The following is an 18784-nucleotide window of genomic DNA, read 5'->3' as shown; positions in this document are numbered from 1 at the left end:
AGTTGAGCTCGACCTGAAATCGCTTCCTTCCCTTGCCCTCAACTGCATCTCTCTCTCTTAGACTCAGCCGTTCTCCCGATCTCGTTCTCCGTATCCTTTTGTGAGCTCGACCCTCAGCTTTGGATATAGAAGGCTATGCGCTGACTCTTTGCCTTTCTCTCAGCTCGTTCTCTCAATCGAATCATGTCGTCCACAGAATCGCCAGCGACGCCTGCTCCAGCTCCATCAGAAGCGTTCGTTCCCTCCAACGCGCTCCCCCGAGCCCGTCTGCTTCCACCAGAACGTCAAGCTGACCTCTGGATTCTCTTTGGTCTGGTTTTGAATTCGTTTCTCTAGCCGACTTCGTTCAGATGCTCGAAAAGCAAAGATCCAAGCTCGAGGAGAGAAGGGACTCGCCAAACTCGCCAATACGGCTAGAGGAGCGGAGGGAGCAAAGATGTACGAGACTGCTGGTGAGTCTTCACTTCCTTCCTTTATCTTCTGAGTTTTTGCGAGCTCTCGTACATGGACGAAGGAAGGCAGGAAGACCCGTCGACCTCACCTTCCCTCCCTTCCTTTGACGTCTCGACGTGTCTCCCTCCTTCCTCTCTTCTTCCTTCAACCTGACCTTGATTCTTTCTTTTTCTCTCTCACAGCTCCCACACCCAAACGAACACCTTCCTCCACCTCCCTCACCGCCTCCTCACCTCCTCCAGCTTCCAACGGAAGCGACCTCTTCTCAGCTCCTCCTCCTCCCTCCGACTCGTCGCCCTTCGGTTTCCCTCCCGGCGCTGGACCCGACGATCCTTTCGCTGCTATGATGGCTGCTATGCAAGCTGGGGGAGGAGGTGGTGGAGATCCCTTCGCTGCCTTTGGAGGAGGAGGAGGAAACCCTTTCGCAGGAGGACCAGGAGGAGGAGGAGGATTCCCTCCTGGGATGGAAAGCATGTTCGCTGGAGGACCACCTGGAGCTGGAGGAGCGCCGATGATGGATCAGCAGTACTCCAACAAGAAGACGCTTTCGGACAAGCTGTTCACCATCGCTCATTTCCTGGGCGTGTTGGCGCTCGTGGGGTTCGTCGTTGGGTGGTGGGAGCCGAGGGTGTTGGAGAGGAAGAACGCGACGATGGCGGAGAGGGGGGAGTTGGAGTACTGGAAGGGTGGAGGATGGGGTCAGAAGGATTTCGGGGTTGAGTTGGTGAGTTCCTTGCCGTCGTCTTGTAGGAGAAGGGAAAGGCAGAGAGAGAGAGCTAGCTGACTCGCGTCTCGTTTTGCTTTTCTCAAGCCCGTCTTCTGGGCTTTCGTTACTCTCTCGCTGATCCTTCAGACCACGAGACTTTTGCTCTTCCGGGTGAGTTAGCTTTCCTTCTTCTTCCCTTCACTCCAACCTCTCCAACTAACCTTACTCTCTTTCCGACAACCCCAGTCCCGACCCCCTCCCTCCTCCCTCCTCTCCCTCCTCTCGCCCTTCCTCGCCTTCATCCCTCCAAACCTCAAGAACTACATCTTCACCGCCTCGAGATACATCTCCATGCTCACCCAGTTCGCTCAGGATCTCTCCCTCCTCGTCTTTGCGTTCGGAGTCGCCAGGTGGGTGCAAGGGAGTCGGGCTGGTCAGCTCGGGAGGCTGAAGGCGGATAGCTTTTGAGTTTTTGGGATGAAGTGGAAGGTGGGATGGTTCGGTGATCTTTGCTTAGTAGTAACGTTTTTTGGTGTGATGCGAGTTCTTGTCTTTGATCTCGGCGGAGAGAAGGAAAGGGAAGGAAGAGCTGGAGCAGAAAAAGAAATTGGAAGCCATGGGCCGTTCTAGCAAACAGCCTGGAAAGGAGAAGAGTAGAAGCTCGGGACGAGAGCTTACGTTTTAGCTAAGTTCTGCAGGCTCGACATAGGTTTTCCGAGAGCGAACTCGAAGGGAAAAAGGGCCGAAAGCGTCGACTGATCGAACGACGCGTCGCGAAAAGGAGGCTTGCTCTCAGGCACGAAAACGCAGCAAAAAGCTAAAGGGAAATTGAAAGGAAGGGTAACTAAGAGGGGATCGAACCTCTGATCAATCTATTACAAGGGGGTCATCCCTATGATTCTTGGAAAGAAAGCAGCCTTACTGCAGGAACTGGAGAAAAGGGGACGTCGTAGCGCAAATGGGCCCGCCGCGTCCCTGAAATGAACTCGCTTCTTGCTCGTTATGGGGTCGAAGAGAAAGCCTGGGGTTGGCCAAAATCGAAGAGAGAGACGAGATAGATCCCTGCCTCCTGTGGGATCTTGAGAGAGGAAAGATCAACTGCTGCGACGCGAGGACGGTCGACGAGTCGAGGGCAGGTGAAGACGAGGTTGCTGCAGTGGATTCGAGAGGGATTGACAGCTTTGAGTCTTCTGTAGGATTCGTTGATGATTTGAACAGAAAGGTCTAGATCCGGGGAGGTAGAGAGAGGAAGGGAGTCGATCGCGTCGCTCGAGCAGGGGAGGGACGGAGAATGGAAGGGATAGACACGAAGACTCTGCGAGATAAAGAGAACGAAGTGATAGAGAAGTTTTATTCATATCAGAACTCGTGTTTCAGGATGTGTAGAAGGAAGTTAGGGGACGCTCGTCGTCTAGGGAAGAAAGGGAAACGAAACGGATCGAGGTGACCTTGTCCTCCTTTCCTCGTTTCCCCTCAACCCACGACCATGGCCTCTGAGCTCGGATGTTCAGAGGTCCCAATCCTCCTCTCTACTGCCAGATGGATCTCCTCGTATCCCTTCGACTCCCTCTCTTCAGCAGCAGCAGCCTCTCACTCTTCAGCTCAAAGCTCGACGTCAACACCTCCTTCCTTCGTCCGTCGACGACCCCCCTCCCTCCCTTCAGCTCGACCCATCCACCTCCATCGACGATTCCAACAGGCTCCTGAGGAGGCTATCAATGGGACTACTCGCCTTGGAAACGGGTATCTATCTGCGGAAGGACAACGGCGTCAGTCTCTCGACTCCACCAGCTCCGTGTTCCTCCTCTCCCTCCTCCAGGCTCCTCGACCTCCCTCCCTCCCTCCCTCGAGCTTCCAAGTCGAACGACAGCAACTGGACTCACCTTCTTCGATTCATCCGAGCTTGACACAGACTTGAATGAGTGTGCTGAACTCTGATGTGGTGTACAGAGAGGAGGAGCAGGGTCATGAGTTCGCGTTCCCTTGAGTCCGTCGTCTCTCCCTCCTTCGATTTGGCCCCTCTCGCATAACTCACTGATCCTGAACCTCCCATGCCTCCTTCTTCGGGCTTCGCTCTACCCAGATGGATGCTCCCCTACGACAGCTCGACGCTCGTCCCTTTTCCCGTTCCGTCTCCCTCACAACCTCAACCGACAGGAGCTTCAACGGCCCTGCGACCTCCCTCCTCCCCTTTCTCCTCCTTCAGTTTCGGCCTCCCTCTTCCTCCCCAACCACCAGCAACCAGGAGCGTTCTAGTCCATCTTGAGGCCCAACCATCAGCACCGTACACCTCCAGAAAACTGAGCCACCGTCGCGTTCCTTCGAGAGGAGGAGGAGGATCAGCTCCTCAACCTTCGGCTCGTCGTCGAGCCATCCCTTCAAGCTCGCCGTTGCCTTGATTGAGGAGGATGTACATCGAAGAGGAGAGGAAGACGAGTAGCGATGCTTCCTGTACGATCTGTTGACGAAGAGGAGGAGGTCAGCTTCGGCTACTCTTCCCTTCTTGCCTCTGCACCGACCGCTGATGAGTCGCGTCGTCCCTCCCTCCCCTCGACCTTCTCACTCCCGTCCCTTCCCTTCGATCAACCCTTCGCCCTTCCCACGACTAGCACTCATCAACACGCACCTTGATCTGCTCGTCAACCACCTCCTCGCCACCCTCCACCTTCCAGAAATCGACGACGACGCCGCTTTCCCTCCCCTTCGCCGTTCGACTCCCTCTTCGCTCTTATGTTCCATCATCGACATCGGACGGGCCTAGGAGGGACAGAAGATGACGTTGGTATGGTTTCGAGAGGGGTGGAGATTCGAGGGGAGTCGGCGTCGGTGCTGAAGGAGAAGGGAAGGAAGGGAAGGAGGTCAGCTTGAGTCGAAGAATGAAGCGAGGTGGTGGAGGAAGGAGAAGATCTGCAGTAGTACGTACCTCTTACTAATCGTCACAACCTGGATTCGAAGTCGTGGGCATTGGAGGAGAAGGAAGGAAGGGGAGAGTGAAGGGAACGGAAGGAGGGAAGGACGAAGGACGGAGGAGGCAGAACGACGACGAGTCGGCTTGCTGAGAATTCTGTTGTTTCGTGGAGCAGTCATGATTTTGGTATACTATTGAAACAAACACTGAGTACAGATTCTGTGTTCTTCGACTCTAGCTACCTTCCTCCCGTCCCTGACGAACTTTCCGTCCGCCCAGAGGTCGACGCGTCCCTTCCTACCTTTGGGCGTAAGGTCCCTCCATCGCCCGGTTCATGCTGAGTAGACACGATTGGAGGTCAGCATCGTCCTTCCGACTCTTTTCTTCCTCTTACACGATCCTAAAAAGCTGACTCACTCGTCAACCATCCGTCTCACCAGCTCTTGAAGGACCCTCGAAACCGGTGAATTTGGCTCCAACTCGCCGTGCCCTGCTTCGAAGGCTCTCCACTCTGCTCTCTTCGCCCGCTGGAAGAGGCTCAGCGGCTCTGCAAAGATGCTAGGGAACATCCACTTCACCAGAGGGGCGAGAGCTTCGACGAGTTCTTCGAGGGTTGGGGGAGGGTTGATAGGCTGAAGGTCGACGTAGCGAGGAGGAGCGTCGTCGAAGTAGGCAGGCGGGTTGTGAACGAGGTTCATGGCGGTGGGGGAGTAGACGAGGGTCATGCTAGGGTAGTTCGAGGGCGAGGGCTTGAGAAGGAGGCGAGGGGAGGTGGCAGTTGGACAGCTGGAGGAGGAAGGAGGGAAAGGAGGAAGTCGTTGAGCTTGGAAGGGCGAAAAAAATGCGTCTCAGACTCCACGACACTCACGGATCGTTAGGTCGTTGGTGGAATCGAGAGGTTGGGACGGAGGCTTGAAGGGTTGAAGGGGCAGATGAAGGAAGACGAGAAGGGAAGGATGATGGTTGGTGAGAGGGAAGGTCAAAATCGTCGATTTTGATGATCATGCACAGTCACAGATGCCGAAGAATTTCGATCGCTGCCCGAGAGATATGACCTTTCCTTTGTCCGGCTGAATACAAAGGGACCGCTCTTCTTGTTTCGAGTTGGAGCGACCCCTCGAAGCTTCACCGATCGCTTTCCTTCTTTTCGCCTCTGATAGCTCCCTTCCCCTTTGAACACCCTCTGTATGTTCTGTTCACTTTACTTCTGAAGAGACTAGATGGCTAAGTTCGGATCTACAATATTGAAAGCTAGAGGAAGGAGGCATCGCGTCGTGTGCCCATGGGACTTCAACGTTCAACGGAAGCCAGGCGAGACTCGACACCTCTCCTTCCGTTCAGATCTTCCGAGCGGAAGCGGAACAGTCGGAGAGTCTACATGTTTCAGCACTCAATAACTATCCAGACGGCGAGGGAGGATGGTCAGTCGGACCCTAAAGCCAGGCGGAAGGACTTCGTCGTCGCGCTCGACCCTCCTTTGCAGTGTTTCAACCTTCTTCTCGTCTCCTTCTCCTCTTCTCTCTTTTCCCTTTCGCCTCAAGCTCAACTCTCAGTCTATCTTCTTCCTTCTTCCTTCGATTCCTCCTCCTCGACAACGGGTCTAGCAGCTGTCTCCCCAACGGCTTCCCTGTCTCGACGGACGCGTCTCTTCCCGCTCTCCGTCTTCACGGTTCTCCCCGTTCGATTCTCAGAGCCAGGCAGCTCCCTTTCTACGTCCTCCTTCGAGAGGAAGTAGGAGTAAGAGTCCTTCGAGCTCACCGGAGACTGATCGCACAAGAAGGGCCGTGGTCTCGAACGGACAAACTTTCGACGAGGAGTGGAGCGGCGAAGGCGGGAAGGTCGGTTTGGCAGGTTTGCTTGCTTTGCAAGGCCGTTCAGGGATTCAGAAGGGCCTCTTTTAAAAGGCCATCTTCCGTTTTGCAGGACTGCAGAAGAGGGGAATCCTGCCAGCCCGAGCGGAGGAGGAAAGAAGCGACGACGTCGATGTTGAAGGAGAAACCAAGACGCGTCGATCTCTCAGCTTGGTTTTTCTGTCTTCGGGCTCACCTCCTCCCTCCTAGCACTTCAACGCATACCGTTCCTCTCTCTTCCACACACTCCAAGCCTCCCTGCATCCTCACTCCCTAGCTTCGCGCCCAAACTCGAGTTCCAACTCCAACTTTCGCACTCGTCTCTCTCGACGCGTCGTCTTTTTCTCCGCCTCTCTTCCCTCCCTCCCTATCTTTTCTCGCGCCAACCTCGTTCCAAAAACTTAGAATCATGATAGAAAAGAACTAGCGAGCGGGGTAAGTAGTACAAACGACAGTTGGGGTTTACGTTATTGGAGAAAAAACTTCGAAGACTCAATCAACGAAAGGCGGCGAGAAACGAGAACGAGAACGGACACAAACAAACGAAGACGCGTAAAGATAGACATACGTTAGGTAATGGAAGAGAGAGACAGACGAGAAAGATCCGTTAAAAAGAGGCTGGAACGAGAGACCAAGAAGGCGTGAAACGAGAGAGAGAGAGAGAGACGAGACGAGAGCGGGAAGAGCGAAAGAAGGGCATAAAGGGGTAGGGGAAGATGGCGACGAGAGAGTGTTCGAACCGAACCGAAGCAAAGCAAAAAAAGGGGGAAGAAGAAGGAGTAGAGCAAGTGGGAAACCCAGGAAAAGCCAAACGAAACGAAACCGAAACCCCGAAACGCGTCCGTCCATGATTCCAAACCGTTCCTCAACACCTAACCTTCCCCTCCGCTCCTCCTCCACCCACCACATCACTGTTCACACTCCACCTCCTCTCCTCCCACCCATCCAACACCTCGCTCATCCTCTCTCCACCCTCGCAGCTCGTCCCAAGCTCCTCCCCATCGTCCGTCGGTTCCGTCTCCTGATCCGTCCCTGCATGGAGTGGGAACCCAGCGCTCGCACCGAGACTGTTGCTCGTCCCACTGCTGTCGTTGCTGCTGCTGCTGGTGCTGTTCTCCTGCGATCTGGACGAGTTGGAGAGGGTGGGTGAGATGCGGGAGGAGGCTTGGTCGAGGGAGAAGAAGTGAGGGGAGGGAGCGGCGTCGTCTTCGAGTTCGTGAGGTTCGGAGGAGACTTGACCGAGAGGGAGGAGAGGGAGCGATGGCTGAGGAGGGAGAGGAGCGAAGGAGGTTGTGAGATGAGGAGTGGTGGGAACTGAACTGGGAGTGGAGGGAGGAGGAGGAGCTGATTTGGTGGGAGGCGTCCAGGATCGGTTGATGGAGTTGGAGCGGGAGGGGATTCGAGGTCGTTGGAGCGCTGCTGCTCCTGGAGAGGCGAGGAGGGAGTTTGATCGGGAGACTGGGTTGGAGATGGGGAGTCGAGGAGTGAGGCTCGGGGAGGGATGGCTGGTGATGGAGTTGGCTGTCGACGGAGTGCTGATGTTGGTGACTTCCCTCGTCGCCGACGACGCGACGCTCCCTCCTGCTCTCTCCATCCTGTTGAGAGCCAACGAGGATCGAGCACTGCTGCTGCTGCTCTCTCCCTCAGGCCTCAATCCCGATCCCGCTCCTCCCGCTGGATGAGGTCCTCGTCTGAACAACGAATTAGGCGAACTAGGTCTCGACGTGACCTTGAATCCTCTCTCCACGACCTTCGGCTTCTTCTCCTCCTCCCTCGTCGAGCTACTACTCCCTCTCCTACCCCCCCGACCTCCTCCTCCTCCTCCTCCTCCAGCAGCAGTCTCCATCGACCCTCTCCCCGTCGTCGGAGCCGAAGTCCCCAGCATCCCAGCCCCTCGATTCGCTCTCTCCTGCACACTCTGACGACTCGGACTCTCCACCAGTCCACTCCCCGGTCCCGAAGCAACCTTCCACCAAGCCCTCGTCACCTTCGCTGCCTCCAGATCCCCTCCTGCGACTCTCGACGGCGAGCACGACCTTCCGCGTTGTTGATTGCTCGTCGGTCGAATCTTGCGTTTCGAAGCCTTGACGGGACGAGCGTCTCGAAAGGGGAAGTCCTCGTCTTCGTCGTCGGCTGAGACGGAGCAGAGGGAGGAGGAGGAGGCAGCTGGGTGGTGAGGAGGGAAGGCGACGTGCGGTCGACCGGGATGGAAGTCGAGGGAGGGACGACCTGCTCCTCCGAGGACGACTCGTTGAACTGTTTGAGAAGAGGAGGAGAGGAGCGAGGAAGAAGCTCGAGAGGGCGAGGAGGGAGGAGGTTGGTTGTAGAGGGTAGGCGAAGGCGAGGGGACGGGTGGGGAGGAAGAGGAAGAGGAGAGGTAGGTCGTATGACGATGAGAGGGGTGTTCTGGAGCAGTGTAGTAGGGCGAGAGGGGAGAGGAGGGACGTTGGAAGCCTGAGGAACCGGTAGAGGAAGAGGAGGAGGAGGGGAAGCGTTGCTGTTGAGATGCTGGCGAGAAGAGAGGTTGAGGAGGAGAGAGCCATCCTTCGTTCGCGTTCGGTGAGCTCGGAGGACCTGAGCTTGACCCTCCTCCTCCTCCCATCGAGAGACGCTTCTGCTTCTTCAGCCCTAGACCCTTCAACCTCTTCTTCTCCTTCTCCTCACTCCCTACGAAGCCAAAGAATCCTCCCTTCTCGACCTTCGGGCTCATCGAAGCGCGTCTGAATAGTCCGAACCGACCTCTGGGCTGGTTGAGGACGGACGGGACGACGACGATGGGAGGAGCCGGATAGGTTGGTTGAGGAGGTGCTGTGTGAGGAGAGGGAGGGTAGTAGGGCTGTCGACCATGCTGGTTTGGATTGGAAGGTGGAGGAGGAGGTTGAGAGTTCGAAGGGGAGGAGGAGGAGGAGGGAGTCTGATCGAGCGTCAGAGCTCGAGTCGTTGGGAGGTTGTCCGTCCAAGTCGTGCTGCGAGAGTTTCCAGGTCTCTTGTTGGCTGCGTTGGGTGATGCTGAAGGGAATCCATGGCCTATAGTTGAGGTTGGTTGATGGGACGAACGAGGTTTGGAGGTGGAGAGAGGGACGACGACGACTTGAGGGAGGGAAGAAGGTCCAGCGTGCCTCTTGAGAAAGTTCCAACCCGAGAGCTTTGGACTCGAAGGCGAGGAAACCTTCTTCTCTGGTGATATCGACATCCTCCTCGTTGGTGGCAGATCGATGAACGTAGGGGGTTCCAGTCGATTCGTTGTTGGACGAGGGAGGGGAGGGACGTAGAAGGGAGAGGACGGGTGTTCGGCGATCAAGTGGGCGAAGTGGTCCTCAGCGAGAGATTCCATAGACAGATTCTCCCAGAAGATGGATCCTCCTCCTCCAAAGCCAGCAGGGAGGGTAGCCGTCGTAGTCATGGTGTGGTGGTTTGAAGGGAGGGAAGGAGCAGCGAGGAGCGGAGGAAGGAAGGGAAGCTGGCGAGAAAGGAACCACACAATCGGGAGGAACAAGCGGTCAGAAACAAACCAGAAACCAGAAACGAAGAAGCGGGACAACTCACAGAGGAAGGGGTGGCTGTAGATTTCGCTTCTTTGCAAGAAGGAGCAAAGAGGAGAAGAGAGAAAGAGAGTGTTAGAGGAGAGGGAAGGAAAGAGGAAGGAGAAAGTTCAGCTCGAGCACCCTAGAAATTCGAGGGGGTCAGCCGACCCTCTCTCTCCTCCCTCTTAATTTTCTTACCTTCCTTGCTAAAAACCTGCCCTTTCTTCCCCTCTAGAGTAGATCTTCCCCCTTGGCTATTAAGATCACGGAAATCGTGCCGTCGTTAGCAGATCTTCCCCTCCTGCTTCCCATCTCTTCTTCTCTCAACAACAACCAAACAAGGGCCAGGCGATTGAACTTAATGAAAGGGGCCAAGGAAGATTTTCGCACGAGAGGCTCAGAATAGCTCTCTGACGAAAACGAGAGACTCTGTGGAGCGATGATCGACGCGTTCTCTCGCAGGTGTCCAAGTGGTGAGAGAAGCACAAGGGAGAGCAGGCTATCTGAGTTCGAGGGCGAACGCGTTGTTTGTTCAGGTCCCTTCATGAAGTTGACTTGCTTCCTCCTGCTACGGAGGAGAGTGCGCTGTGAGCTGGTTGGGAAGCCAGCATCGAATAATGAAAGTCGCAAGAGCGCACTGGTCTCGAGATTCGCACAAATGAAACGAGACGAAGATCAAACTCGATTCCAGTCGCGTCGTCCTCGCCGCTCGTCCTTTTCCCCTTCCTGAAAACGCAAATCTAATGAATCAACAACTAGTAGGCTCCTACGTATATCTACTTTACTGAGGAACAATAACAGACCACGGACTCTCAATCTTACCCATCTGGATACCAACGATCTGATCCAACACCGCTCCCGCGACGACTCCGAGTCCTTTGGGTCCCGTAGGGATGTGGATGTCTTTTCCTTCGTATCCGATTCTGGAGAAGCAAAGGTAGACGCACACGCCGGGAAGGAAAGTCGAAATGAAGGTCAGTTCGATCGACGTCGTCTAGGGTTTCTTTCGTTTTTGTTCTTCTTCTCGAGACTCACCTCTCCACAGGAGAAACCAGCGCAGCCGTTCCACTTCCAAACATCTCTCGGAGGGTTCCGTTCTTCTCGGCATCGAGGACCTCCTGCATGGGGATCTGTCGTTCGACGACGGTGATGTTTTGAGGGAGGTTGGGGAGGAGAGCGGTTCCGTTGGCGTGGTCGTGGAGCAGGGAGAGGATCGAGTCTCGGGTGACTCCGGGGAGGATGATGTCTGCCGAGAAGGGAAGAAAGAGATGAGGAGGAGGAGGGGGGGAGGAGGTCAGACGAGGAAAAGGCAAGGAAGAGAGGGAAGAGTGAGACGCGTTCGAACGAACCGGTAAGAGGAGGAGTAACAATCTCGAGACCTCCGTCGGGCTTGTCGAAGACGACGAACATGTTCTACAGGAAGGAAAGAATAGAGAGAGAGTCAGTGAGGCTCATATGAGGACGAAGAGCGAGATAACCTCACCATCGTTCCGACCTCCGTGAGGAGATGCTCTTTGCCGATCAACCACAGGTTCTGCGAGTAACCCTTGGAAGCAGCGTCAACCTGAGGCATGACTCCAGGAGCGTAGTTGGCTCCGAGCCTATTCGTAGACGCAGGGAAGGCTCGAGGTCAGCATTCTTGATCGAGGCAAGAAGGGAGAGGAGACGAGAGTCGAAGAACGAACTTGTAGCTTCCAGTTCCTCCAGGTCCAGCTCGAACGATGCTGGAGGTGGCCATGAGAGAGACGGGCTTGAATCCAGCTGCAAAGAGAGAACGAGAGAGAGAGAGGTCAGATCTGCTCGAGGTCGAAAGTGAAGGCGAAGAAGATGGAGAGAGGGAGACGAACTGGCGTAGTAAGGTCCGCAAGGCGAGCAGATAACGAAAAGGAGAGCGTCCTTGGAGGGTCCTACTCCGAGAGCGTTCTGGGTTCCGATGAGGGTAGGTCCTGAGGTGAAGAAGGAGAGTGAAAGACGAGTCAGGCCCAAATCGCGTCCGAAGCAGCTGAGAGTCAAACGGGACGAGACGAACGGATGTACTGAGGGGAAGAAGGGGAAGAAGAGGAAGGAAGAAGGAGAGAAGAGAGAAAGACGAAGAGAGTCAGGTCCAAGTCGCGTCCGAAGGAAGCAGCTGAGAGGCAAACGGGAAGAGACGAACAAGCGAGTGTCCAGGTTCCGAAGGGATCCAGGCAGAGTCAATCATAACGAGCTTCTTGATGAGAGCGGTAAGAGCGTCTCCGTCGAAGGTCTGTACTCGCGAAAGAGCAAAAGGTGAGCTGGGGAAGGAGGGAAGCAGACGCGGGAGAGAGGACGAACGGGGAGGGCGATTCGAGTGGCACTCTGAGGAAAGGCAGAAAGGGAGAAAACTGTCAGCAACGGTCTTGAGAGGTTGATGATTCGGTGAGGATAGCGTACGTTGTTCATTCGAGCCATGTTCTGATAGAGGGAAGAAAGGAGGAGGTGAGCAAACTGTTCGGAGGAGGAGAAGCGAAGGAAAGCGCGAGCTCACCTTGTCAGGTCTGAACAACCGAACGGTACCGTCCTCGCAGCGGTATCCTTTCATTCCCTGTACGACCAAAAGACCATCGAAGAGGTCAGGATGAAGTTTCGACATCTGAGAGGGGCAGGGAAGCTGTGAGACGAACCTCGAAGCTGTATCGAAGGGGAAAGAACGGAAGGAGCGCCGACGTGATCAGCTTTCGAGCTCATTCCTTCTCGACTCAGAAATTCCTGCTTCTTCAAACTCACAGGGTGAAAGCGTAATGCAGAACAGTCGACGAAGGGTCCAACGAGAGAGGTCCATCTATCAGAAAAGAGGGAGGAGGTCAGCCCAAACGGCGTTCAAGCTCGTTCCGCTTTCTTCCTCCTTTCCTCATTTCCCCCAAGGACTCGCCGGTCCAAACGACAGAGCAAAGTCGATAACTCACAAGCCTTGATCTCGGGGGTTCCCCAACCTCTCTCGCTGTTCCAGGGGATAGTGAGCATGTGGTCTGAGAAGGTGTGTCCAAAGACGAGCTTGTTGGAAGGAGGTAAAGGCTTGGGGTTGGGGTTGGGAGTGTACTGGAGAGCGGAAGCTGAGAGGGTAGGATGAAAAGTACTAGTCAATATCTCGGCAGGTCTACGAACGAAAGTCGAGCTTGAAGGAAGAGGGAAGATGGGGAAAGGAGGAGAGGGCTCACCGTCGATATCTGGCGTCGAAGTGAGCTCGCCCGTCATGGGATCCCTGATGATGGGAGTAGCGTAGCATCGTCGAAGAGAAGGAGCGGACCTCCTCAGGAGGTTGGAGAGCTGTCGAGACATGGATTCGAGAAAAGGAGGGAGTTGCGGTTGAGGACAAGGAGGACGGGGAGGAAAGAGGGAGGGCTCGAACTGACTCGATTTCGGAGGACTCGCCGATGGAGACTCATCTTCCTGCCTGTTCTGTTCAGATAAGATTCAAAAAGAAGGAGCGGATTTTCAAGAGAACCGATGTACTCTCTGTCCATATGTGAAGATGAAGTTGAGGAGGAAAGATCTCGAGTTTGAGAGAGGCGAAGAACGAGCGCGTCGAGGTCATCTCCTCCGTCTCGTCCTCTCCCTTCGAAGATTTGCCGAACGCGTTTGTTCGCTTTGCTCTTCTGCTTTTTTCAGCTTACCTGTAAGCTTTGAGTCTCAACAATCTGAATAAAAATAGACGATACCGACGCGTCTGCCTCTCTTGATTTCGCGACGAGCTCGAGATCCCACCAACGCCAACGACTCCCCTTCCTTCCTTCCTCCTCTCCCCTTCCCTTCCTCCCTCCTCTTCACCATGTCGAACAAGAAGAAACGATCCGAGGATATAGCATCCGCTCTCACATCCATCAAAGGTATGTGCTCCCTCCTCAAACAAGCAGAGAAAGAAGGAAGGAAGGAAGGACGGACTGAAGCTGATCTCTCCCTCCTCCCTCCTCCAAGAGCATCTCATCGTCCTCAAGCCTCTCCTCCACGTCCCTCTCCTTCCCAACGTCGCTCCAACGAAACTCATCGACACCCTCTCCACCATCGCAAGTCAAGCATCCAGCCTCTCGGGTCTCTGCACCAAAGCAGCAGCGTCCAAATCATCAGGTGGAGGAGGAGGAAACAGAGAAGGGTCTCTCGAGTTGGAGAACCAGGACTTTCTTGATGGAGAAGGAGTTCTGATCTGGAACAGAAGTGGAGAGTATAAGAGTCAGGAGAGTGGTAAGAAGGAGGAGGTTTTCGGAGCTAGTGAGTCCTTGAGTCGAAGAGAGGGAGCGGAGGGAGGGAGGGGTGTGCGAGCTCGAGGACTCGGAGGGAGGAGGCGAGTTGGACGAGGCCGAAGCTGATCTCTCTTTCCTTTCCTGATGGTGGAAACAGTGAGACACGCTGCCTTCAGATTGATCGAGGCTGGGTACGATGGGGTCGTTGATGCGACGGGAGCGACTCGACTGCTCGTTCTTGGGTCGAAGGCTGGTGCTGCTCTCACTCGTTCGTCCTTTCATCCTCCTCTCTTCCCGTCTCCATCTAGAGGACTTCAGCTAACTACTTCTTTATGTTTGGCAGTCGCAGGGAAGGACGTAGAAGCAGAGACCGTTCTCGTCAAGTGTGCTGCCGTGAGTGCCCTCGCTTCGAGGCGACCTTGGCCGAGCTGATCTCTTCCTCCTTCGTTTGTGCAGTACGAGGAACAGGTCTCTCATCTTCCCCCATCTCGATCTGAAGGAGAGTCTCAGGAGCGAGCCAAGGCTGTCACTCAGTACTACTCTGCTCGAACAGAGAGCGTTCGTCTCTTTCTCCCTCTCTTGTCTTCCTCCTCTCGACAAGTCTGACTCCTTCCCTCCGGTTCTCTTCCTCGCAGATGTTCCAAAAAGGGATGCTCGAACCCGCTCTCTACATGTTCAAGCAAGCTACGGACGAGCATCGACTTACTCTGATCACTGCGAAGGACGTGAGTTCTCTCCTTCAATCTACAGCTCTCCTCGGTTCGACGCGACGCTGATGTCGACGCAGCTCTGTTTCTCTTGTTCTCCTTCAGATCTTCTACCTCGTCGTCATCGCTCAGGAGATTGGGAATCATCTTCTTCGACCTACGCCCGATGGAGAGGAACTGCCCTCGGAGAACGATACTGCGAAACGAGGACTGGACGCGGTGGAATGGTTGACCCTGGCGATGAAGTTGGGAGAAGCCGCTGTGAGAGCTGGAGGGCAGGCATACGGGGCTGGAAAAGTCAAGGTGAGTTTCTTGCCTCTCTATAAATCATGTTGTCCGTCGAGTCAGCGAAGGATAAAGACGAGGCTGACCTGCTTCTCCTTCGTCGCGCCGAGAAGAGGGACACCATGACTTCGCTCGGTTCGATCCTCGCTACCTCTTACCCTTTCCTCCTCAAGCTAACCATTCATACCTCCCTCTTCGTTTTTAGCTCTCGCCTTCGTCCTCTCAGCAAGCTTGAAGCCCGAGAACCTCGACAGTGCTGAAGCTTCTCTGCACGAGCTCCTCACCGATCCGGAGATCCTCGTTCGTTCCTCTTCTTCCGGGTTGTCTTTCTTCCATTCTACTTCAACGATTGACTTACGTGCTTATATTTCGTTCTCTCTCAAGCAGCAAGACAAGAAGGAAGCCTCTCGAACTCGATGGATCTTGCTCGACTGTGTTCGACGAAGGAAGGCTGGAGACACGAAAGTGATTGAAGGTCCGTCTACGGCTCTGTTGCTTCTCTCTCTTGGCCTTTTCCAGAGTCATACGTCTCAATCGACTCCCCTCGAACTTTTCTGACGTCGTTCTCTGTGCTTTTGCTCGATTTCAACAGCATTCAAGGCCATCATCGAGCACGACGACCTGGAGGAGGAGACTGTCGACCGAGTTCTGAGGGATACGATGCACTCGAAGTCTTCTGGGAGGTGAGATCGTCCTATTGTCTCGTCTTTCCTTCGATTTTATCGAAGAAATCAAGCTGATCTGACCTCTTTTTCTGAATTCAGTCGCGTCGTCACGATCTCGGTCCTTCAATGCCTTCTCCTCTCCCTCCTCAAGCTTCGTCCCGATGAAGCTCGTCTCAACTCGTGCACCAAGGTCCTACTCTCGATCGCCATCCATGCCAAGGGAGAGGAGAACGTTGAGAGAGGATGCAGGGACGTCAAGGCTGCCTTCGACACCGTTCAGCGCTGGCCTGCGTTCAATCCCGAGTCGGCGAGCTGTGCTGCCTACCAGACCGTCTTCTGGCAGATGGGAGATCGAGCTTACAATGCCGTTCCTCCTCGATATGCTGAGGCTGCCAAGTGCTGTGAGTCTTTCGTTCTTGAGACTCGTTTCTCTCTTCGCTTCGTTGCTGACCCTTCGTTCTTTTCTTCGTCTTCTTTGCAGACGATCTCGGACTTCATCCCTGCCTCGACGCTATGAAGACCTACTTCCCCAAGTGAGTGAAGATCCGAACTGTAGAACAGCTCGCCGTCGCGTTGCTGATCCTTCTCTCCCTTCATTTCGTCAGGATCCATCGCAAGATCGCACTCTGCTACATTCGACTTCAGGACTACGAACGAGCCATCGAGAGGATCAAAGCATGCCCTTGGAAGGAATCATCGACTCACTACCTTCGATTCATGGTCTTCGCTCAGCAAGGTGAGCTCTTTCGTCTCATTGCTCCTTCGCTCGAGCTGACTCGTTTCCTTTCTCTGTACAGGTCTCGAGGATCAAGCCATCGCTGCTCTCCAAGCCATGACGAAATGTGACGATATGAACGGCCGTCAACTCATCCTCGCAACGTGGGTTAGGTTCTATCCTCCCTCTCTCTTTCGTCCTCGACGATGCGCCCGAACGTTGATCTTCTTTCTGCTTCTTCTCCCTCAGCCAGCTCGCCAACGATGCCAGCCTCGCGAACGTCATCATTGCTTCCCTCGGAGCCATCCTCAACGCGATCAAGGACGGAACTTTCGCCACGGAGGATATCGCTGTCTTCGTTCTTCTTCGGTTCGTCGTCTTCTCTTCTCGGTCTCGGTCTCGTCTCGTCTCGTTTCTTGACCTCGACTGGTGCTGATCACTCTCCCTCCCTCTCCCTACCTCAGATGCCTCATCCGCCTCACTCTCAAGAAGATCGAGGACACTTCCTTCGTCGAGAACCTCCTGTAGGATTCTCCCTTTCTCGCTCTCGATGTCCTTGAACTGACTCTTCTTTCCTCGTTCCTCTTGCAGAGAACGAAACGGACTTATAGACACGCTTAACTCTCAGTATCAGGCTGCCGTCTCGATTGCTAAGAAGGTTATTGCTGGGAAGGACAACCCTGCGACGGACAAGGAACTCAGCTGGCTCTACAAGCAAGGTTCGTTCTTCGTCTTGTCCCTCTGTCTCTCTCAGATCGAGCTGAATTCTTTTGCGTTCATTCTTCGTTAAGCTTACAACGCTGCTATTCGAGGCGCTCAGGAGGGCTGGGTCGAGTCAGCGGTTCATGGCTTGTTCGAGGCTGCCGTCTCGGTGAGTTCGCTTCCTCTGCGAGAAGAAGCTCGACTGACGATCCACTGTTCCGCCTTGGACTGCAGTTCATGAACCTCTACGCCGACGTCGCCGTTGGCTCAGATCCTCAGCTTCCCTGGCAGAGAGCGATGGGATCGTTCGCAGCTCTTTGCAGTCGAAGTGAGTTCGTTCTCTTCTTCTTCGACTTGAGGAGAGACGAGACTGACTAACGCGTCTCTCTTTCCTGCCTCTCAGCCTTTGAAGCCAAGGGAATGCCTGAGGGAGAAATCAAGGTACGTCTAAACTTCGATCTCCAACGAAATAGGGACTAATCTGTTTCTCTCGTCTGGTTTCCGTCGCAGAGGAACGCCATGATCTTCATCGCCCGACGAGCTGCGAAGGACTGCCTCGGCTACCTCCATCCTCTTCTCGACGCTGCTCAGATGTCACCTACGGAACAACGAGCTAGGCAGCTGAAGGAGATGTGTCAGGTTGCGAGAGTCTTTCAGGTGAGTCGGGAGGAGGAGCAAGGAGGACGGAACGAAGAAGCCGTCTTCGTCGTCTCGACTTCGAGCCGCCATCTTGTTCTGACCCTTCTCGTATGCTATCTTCTTGTTCCTTCTTTCAGGTCGAAGCGTTCTGCGCTCTTCGAGAATGGACGGACGCTGAAGTTACAATTCAGGTTCGTCGTCGCGCCGTTCTTTTCGCTCTTCCTCCCTGCTCGATGTTCACTGACTCTTCGACGCTTTCGACCTCGCAGGAAGCTGCTCAGAGAGAGAACGAAGCTTCCACCAGTCTATTCGAATCCCTTTCGAACGTCATCTGGACCAACCTCGACTGCCCGACGGATGTTCTCGTCTCGGTCTTGGAGGCCAGTCTTTCTCTCCTCATCCCTCACACCTCGTCCAACCAGTAGCTGACTCTTTTTTTCCTCTCATCGGTTTTTACAGAGTCTCCTCCGAAGCAGCCTCGCCTTCGACTTCCTTCGATCGGTCGACAAGTTCTCTCGCTGGCTTCGGACGGTCGTTGCGATCTTGTTCAGTCGAGGAGGAATCGCCAACGTTGAGAAGGCTCTGGGTGAGTACCTTTTCTTCTTTACTCCACCCTTTCCTCTTTGACACTAACTTTTGTTCCATCTTTCTTCAGGCTACGTCTCTCAAGCCGCTGAACTTGTCAAGGCTCAAGCTGGAACTCCTCAACCGGTTCGTTTCGAACCCGACATTCCTTTCATCGACGAGCTGGCCGACCAGTCTTCCTTCTTTACTTCTGCAGTACCCTCAAGAGGAAGTGGACTGGCTTCTCTCGATGAGCTGGAACAAGGGAAACGAGGTGAGATCTCTCGTGGCTTCGACTGTTCGACCACGATGTTGACCTTCGACGCGTCTCTGCTTTTGCATTTTCGATCTCCAGGACTACAGCACCTCCAACTTTGATCGAGCCAAGCAGTGGATCGAGTGCTCCCTCGGTCTCCTTCCCTTCGCGTCTTCGAGTCCGAACAGTGGTCAACGGGCAAGCCTCTCTCGACTTCTCTCTTCCTTCTCACGCTGCCTTCGAGCGCAACACTGACCCTCTCTTTACTCCTGCTGTAAAGTTGAAGACTCGCTACTCGTAAGAGGACCGGACGCTTCCAATTTTGGGAGAAGGAAGAACGGCGAAGCTAATCTGGAGCTCTTTCCTTTCCCGCTTGCTCTCCGTCGTGTTTCGAAAACAGGGAGCTGCTCTCAAAGATGGCTCTGCGCTAATTCTCTCGAACCAAGCTCTGCTCTTCGAAAATCGTCTGATCTCTTTCTCTCTGATCTCTCTCTCTCTTTTTCTCTTGCTTTTTGTCACGTCGTGTTCGGTCTTCGTTCGGGCCTCTCCTTCGTCGTCGTGTTGTAGCCTTTCCTTTCGCTCTTTGATAAACCTTCTTCGCACAACACGTCTAC

The 18784-nt window shown here is 54.6% G+C and overlaps 6 protein-coding genes across 6 annotated transcripts; 2 read left to right on the top strand and 4 right to left on the bottom strand.

Moving 5' to 3' along the window:
- The first annotated feature begins 40 nt into the window (after nucleotides 1-40).
- BDY24DRAFT_378294 (uncharacterized protein) lies at nucleotides 41-1716 on the top strand. Its single transcript, XM_076638908.1, has 6 exons — nucleotides 41-100; nucleotides 164-233; nucleotides 337-452; nucleotides 636-1177; nucleotides 1265-1330; nucleotides 1406-1716. The coding sequence occupies exons 2-6, from the start codon at nucleotides 184-186 to the stop codon at nucleotides 1625-1627; spliced, it is 996 nt and encodes a 331-aa protein (XP_076499966.1). The 5' UTR covers nucleotides 41-100; nucleotides 164-183; the 3' UTR covers nucleotides 1628-1716.
- Nucleotides 1717-3506: 1790 nt separating this feature from the next.
- On the bottom strand, nucleotides 3507-5072 carry BDY24DRAFT_438622 (uncharacterized protein; the record flags this gene model as incomplete). The annotated part of the gene is made up of 6 exons (XM_076644378.1): nucleotides 3507-3617; nucleotides 3786-3824; nucleotides 3928-3988; nucleotides 4369-4404; nucleotides 4485-4853; nucleotides 4936-5072. 6 exons carry the CDS (start codon nucleotides 5070-5072, stop codon nucleotides 3507-3509), a joined length of 753 nt encoding a protein of 250 aa, XP_076499965.1.
- A 1231-nt stretch (nucleotides 5073-6303) lies between these two features.
- Nucleotides 6304-7792, bottom strand: BDY24DRAFT_378290 (uncharacterized protein). The gene has a single exon (XM_076638907.1). It carries the CDS (start codon nucleotides 7761-7763, stop codon nucleotides 6783-6785), a length of 981 nt encoding a protein of 326 aa, XP_076499964.1. The 5' UTR covers nucleotides 7764-7792; the 3' UTR covers nucleotides 6304-6782.
- On the bottom strand, nucleotides 7750-9747 carry BDY24DRAFT_204320 (uncharacterized protein). Its single transcript, XM_076636476.1, has 2 exons — nucleotides 8528-9747; nucleotides 7750-8403 (listed from the first exon to the last, which is right to left on the bottom strand). Exons 1-2 carry the CDS (start codon nucleotides 9318-9320, stop codon nucleotides 7901-7903), a joined length of 1296 nt encoding a protein of 431 aa, XP_076499963.1. The 5' UTR covers nucleotides 9321-9747; the 3' UTR covers nucleotides 7750-7900.
- Nucleotides 9748-10029: 282 nt separating this feature from the next.
- On the bottom strand, nucleotides 10030-12771 carry BDY24DRAFT_378280 (putative branched-chain-amino-acid aminotransferase 2). Its single transcript, XM_076638906.1, has 15 exons — nucleotides 12618-12771; nucleotides 12366-12512; nucleotides 12187-12241; nucleotides 12097-12101; nucleotides 11948-12006; nucleotides 11854-11874; nucleotides 11755-11778; nucleotides 11597-11686; nucleotides 11471-11477; nucleotides 11289-11387; nucleotides 11127-11202; nucleotides 10925-11042; nucleotides 10791-10854; nucleotides 10477-10687; nucleotides 10030-10364 (listed from the first exon to the last, which is right to left on the bottom strand). The coding sequence occupies exons 1-15, from the start codon at nucleotides 12736-12738 to the stop codon at nucleotides 10223-10225; spliced, it is 1239 nt and encodes a 412-aa protein (XP_076499962.1). The 5' UTR covers nucleotides 12739-12771; the 3' UTR covers nucleotides 10030-10222.
- A 410-nt stretch (nucleotides 12772-13181) lies between these two features.
- On the top strand, nucleotides 13182-18773 carry BDY24DRAFT_378277 (uncharacterized protein). The gene is made up of 30 exons (XM_076638905.1): nucleotides 13182-13286; nucleotides 13375-13665; nucleotides 13795-13905; nucleotides 13981-14030; nucleotides 14094-14195; nucleotides 14273-14362; nucleotides 14450-14647; nucleotides 14743-14764; nucleotides 14835-14929; nucleotides 15017-15104; nucleotides 15222-15312; nucleotides 15394-15695; nucleotides 15776-15827; nucleotides 15900-16030; nucleotides 16092-16173; nucleotides 16259-16378; nucleotides 16474-16533; nucleotides 16601-16728; nucleotides 16801-16880; nucleotides 16946-17039; nucleotides 17115-17152; nucleotides 17222-17368; nucleotides 17488-17541; nucleotides 17620-17730; nucleotides 17810-17936; nucleotides 18006-18061; nucleotides 18132-18188; nucleotides 18270-18368; nucleotides 18451-18467; nucleotides 18571-18773. The coding sequence occupies exons 1-30, from the start codon at nucleotides 13229-13231 to the stop codon at nucleotides 18599-18601; spliced, it is 2982 nt and encodes a 993-aa protein (XP_076499961.1). The 5' UTR covers nucleotides 13182-13228; the 3' UTR covers nucleotides 18602-18773.
- Nucleotides 18774-18784: the final 11 nt, after the last annotated feature.

The sequence above is a fragment of the Mrakia frigida genome, assembly GCF_051309035.1.
Source record: "Mrakia frigida strain ATCC 22029 unplaced genomic scaffold BDY24scaffold_4, whole genome shotgun sequence".
NCBI lineage: Eukaryota > Fungi > Basidiomycota > Tremellomycetes > Cystofilobasidiales > Mrakiaceae > Mrakia > Mrakia frigida.
This window is presented reverse-complemented; position numbering and strand designations above follow the sequence as displayed.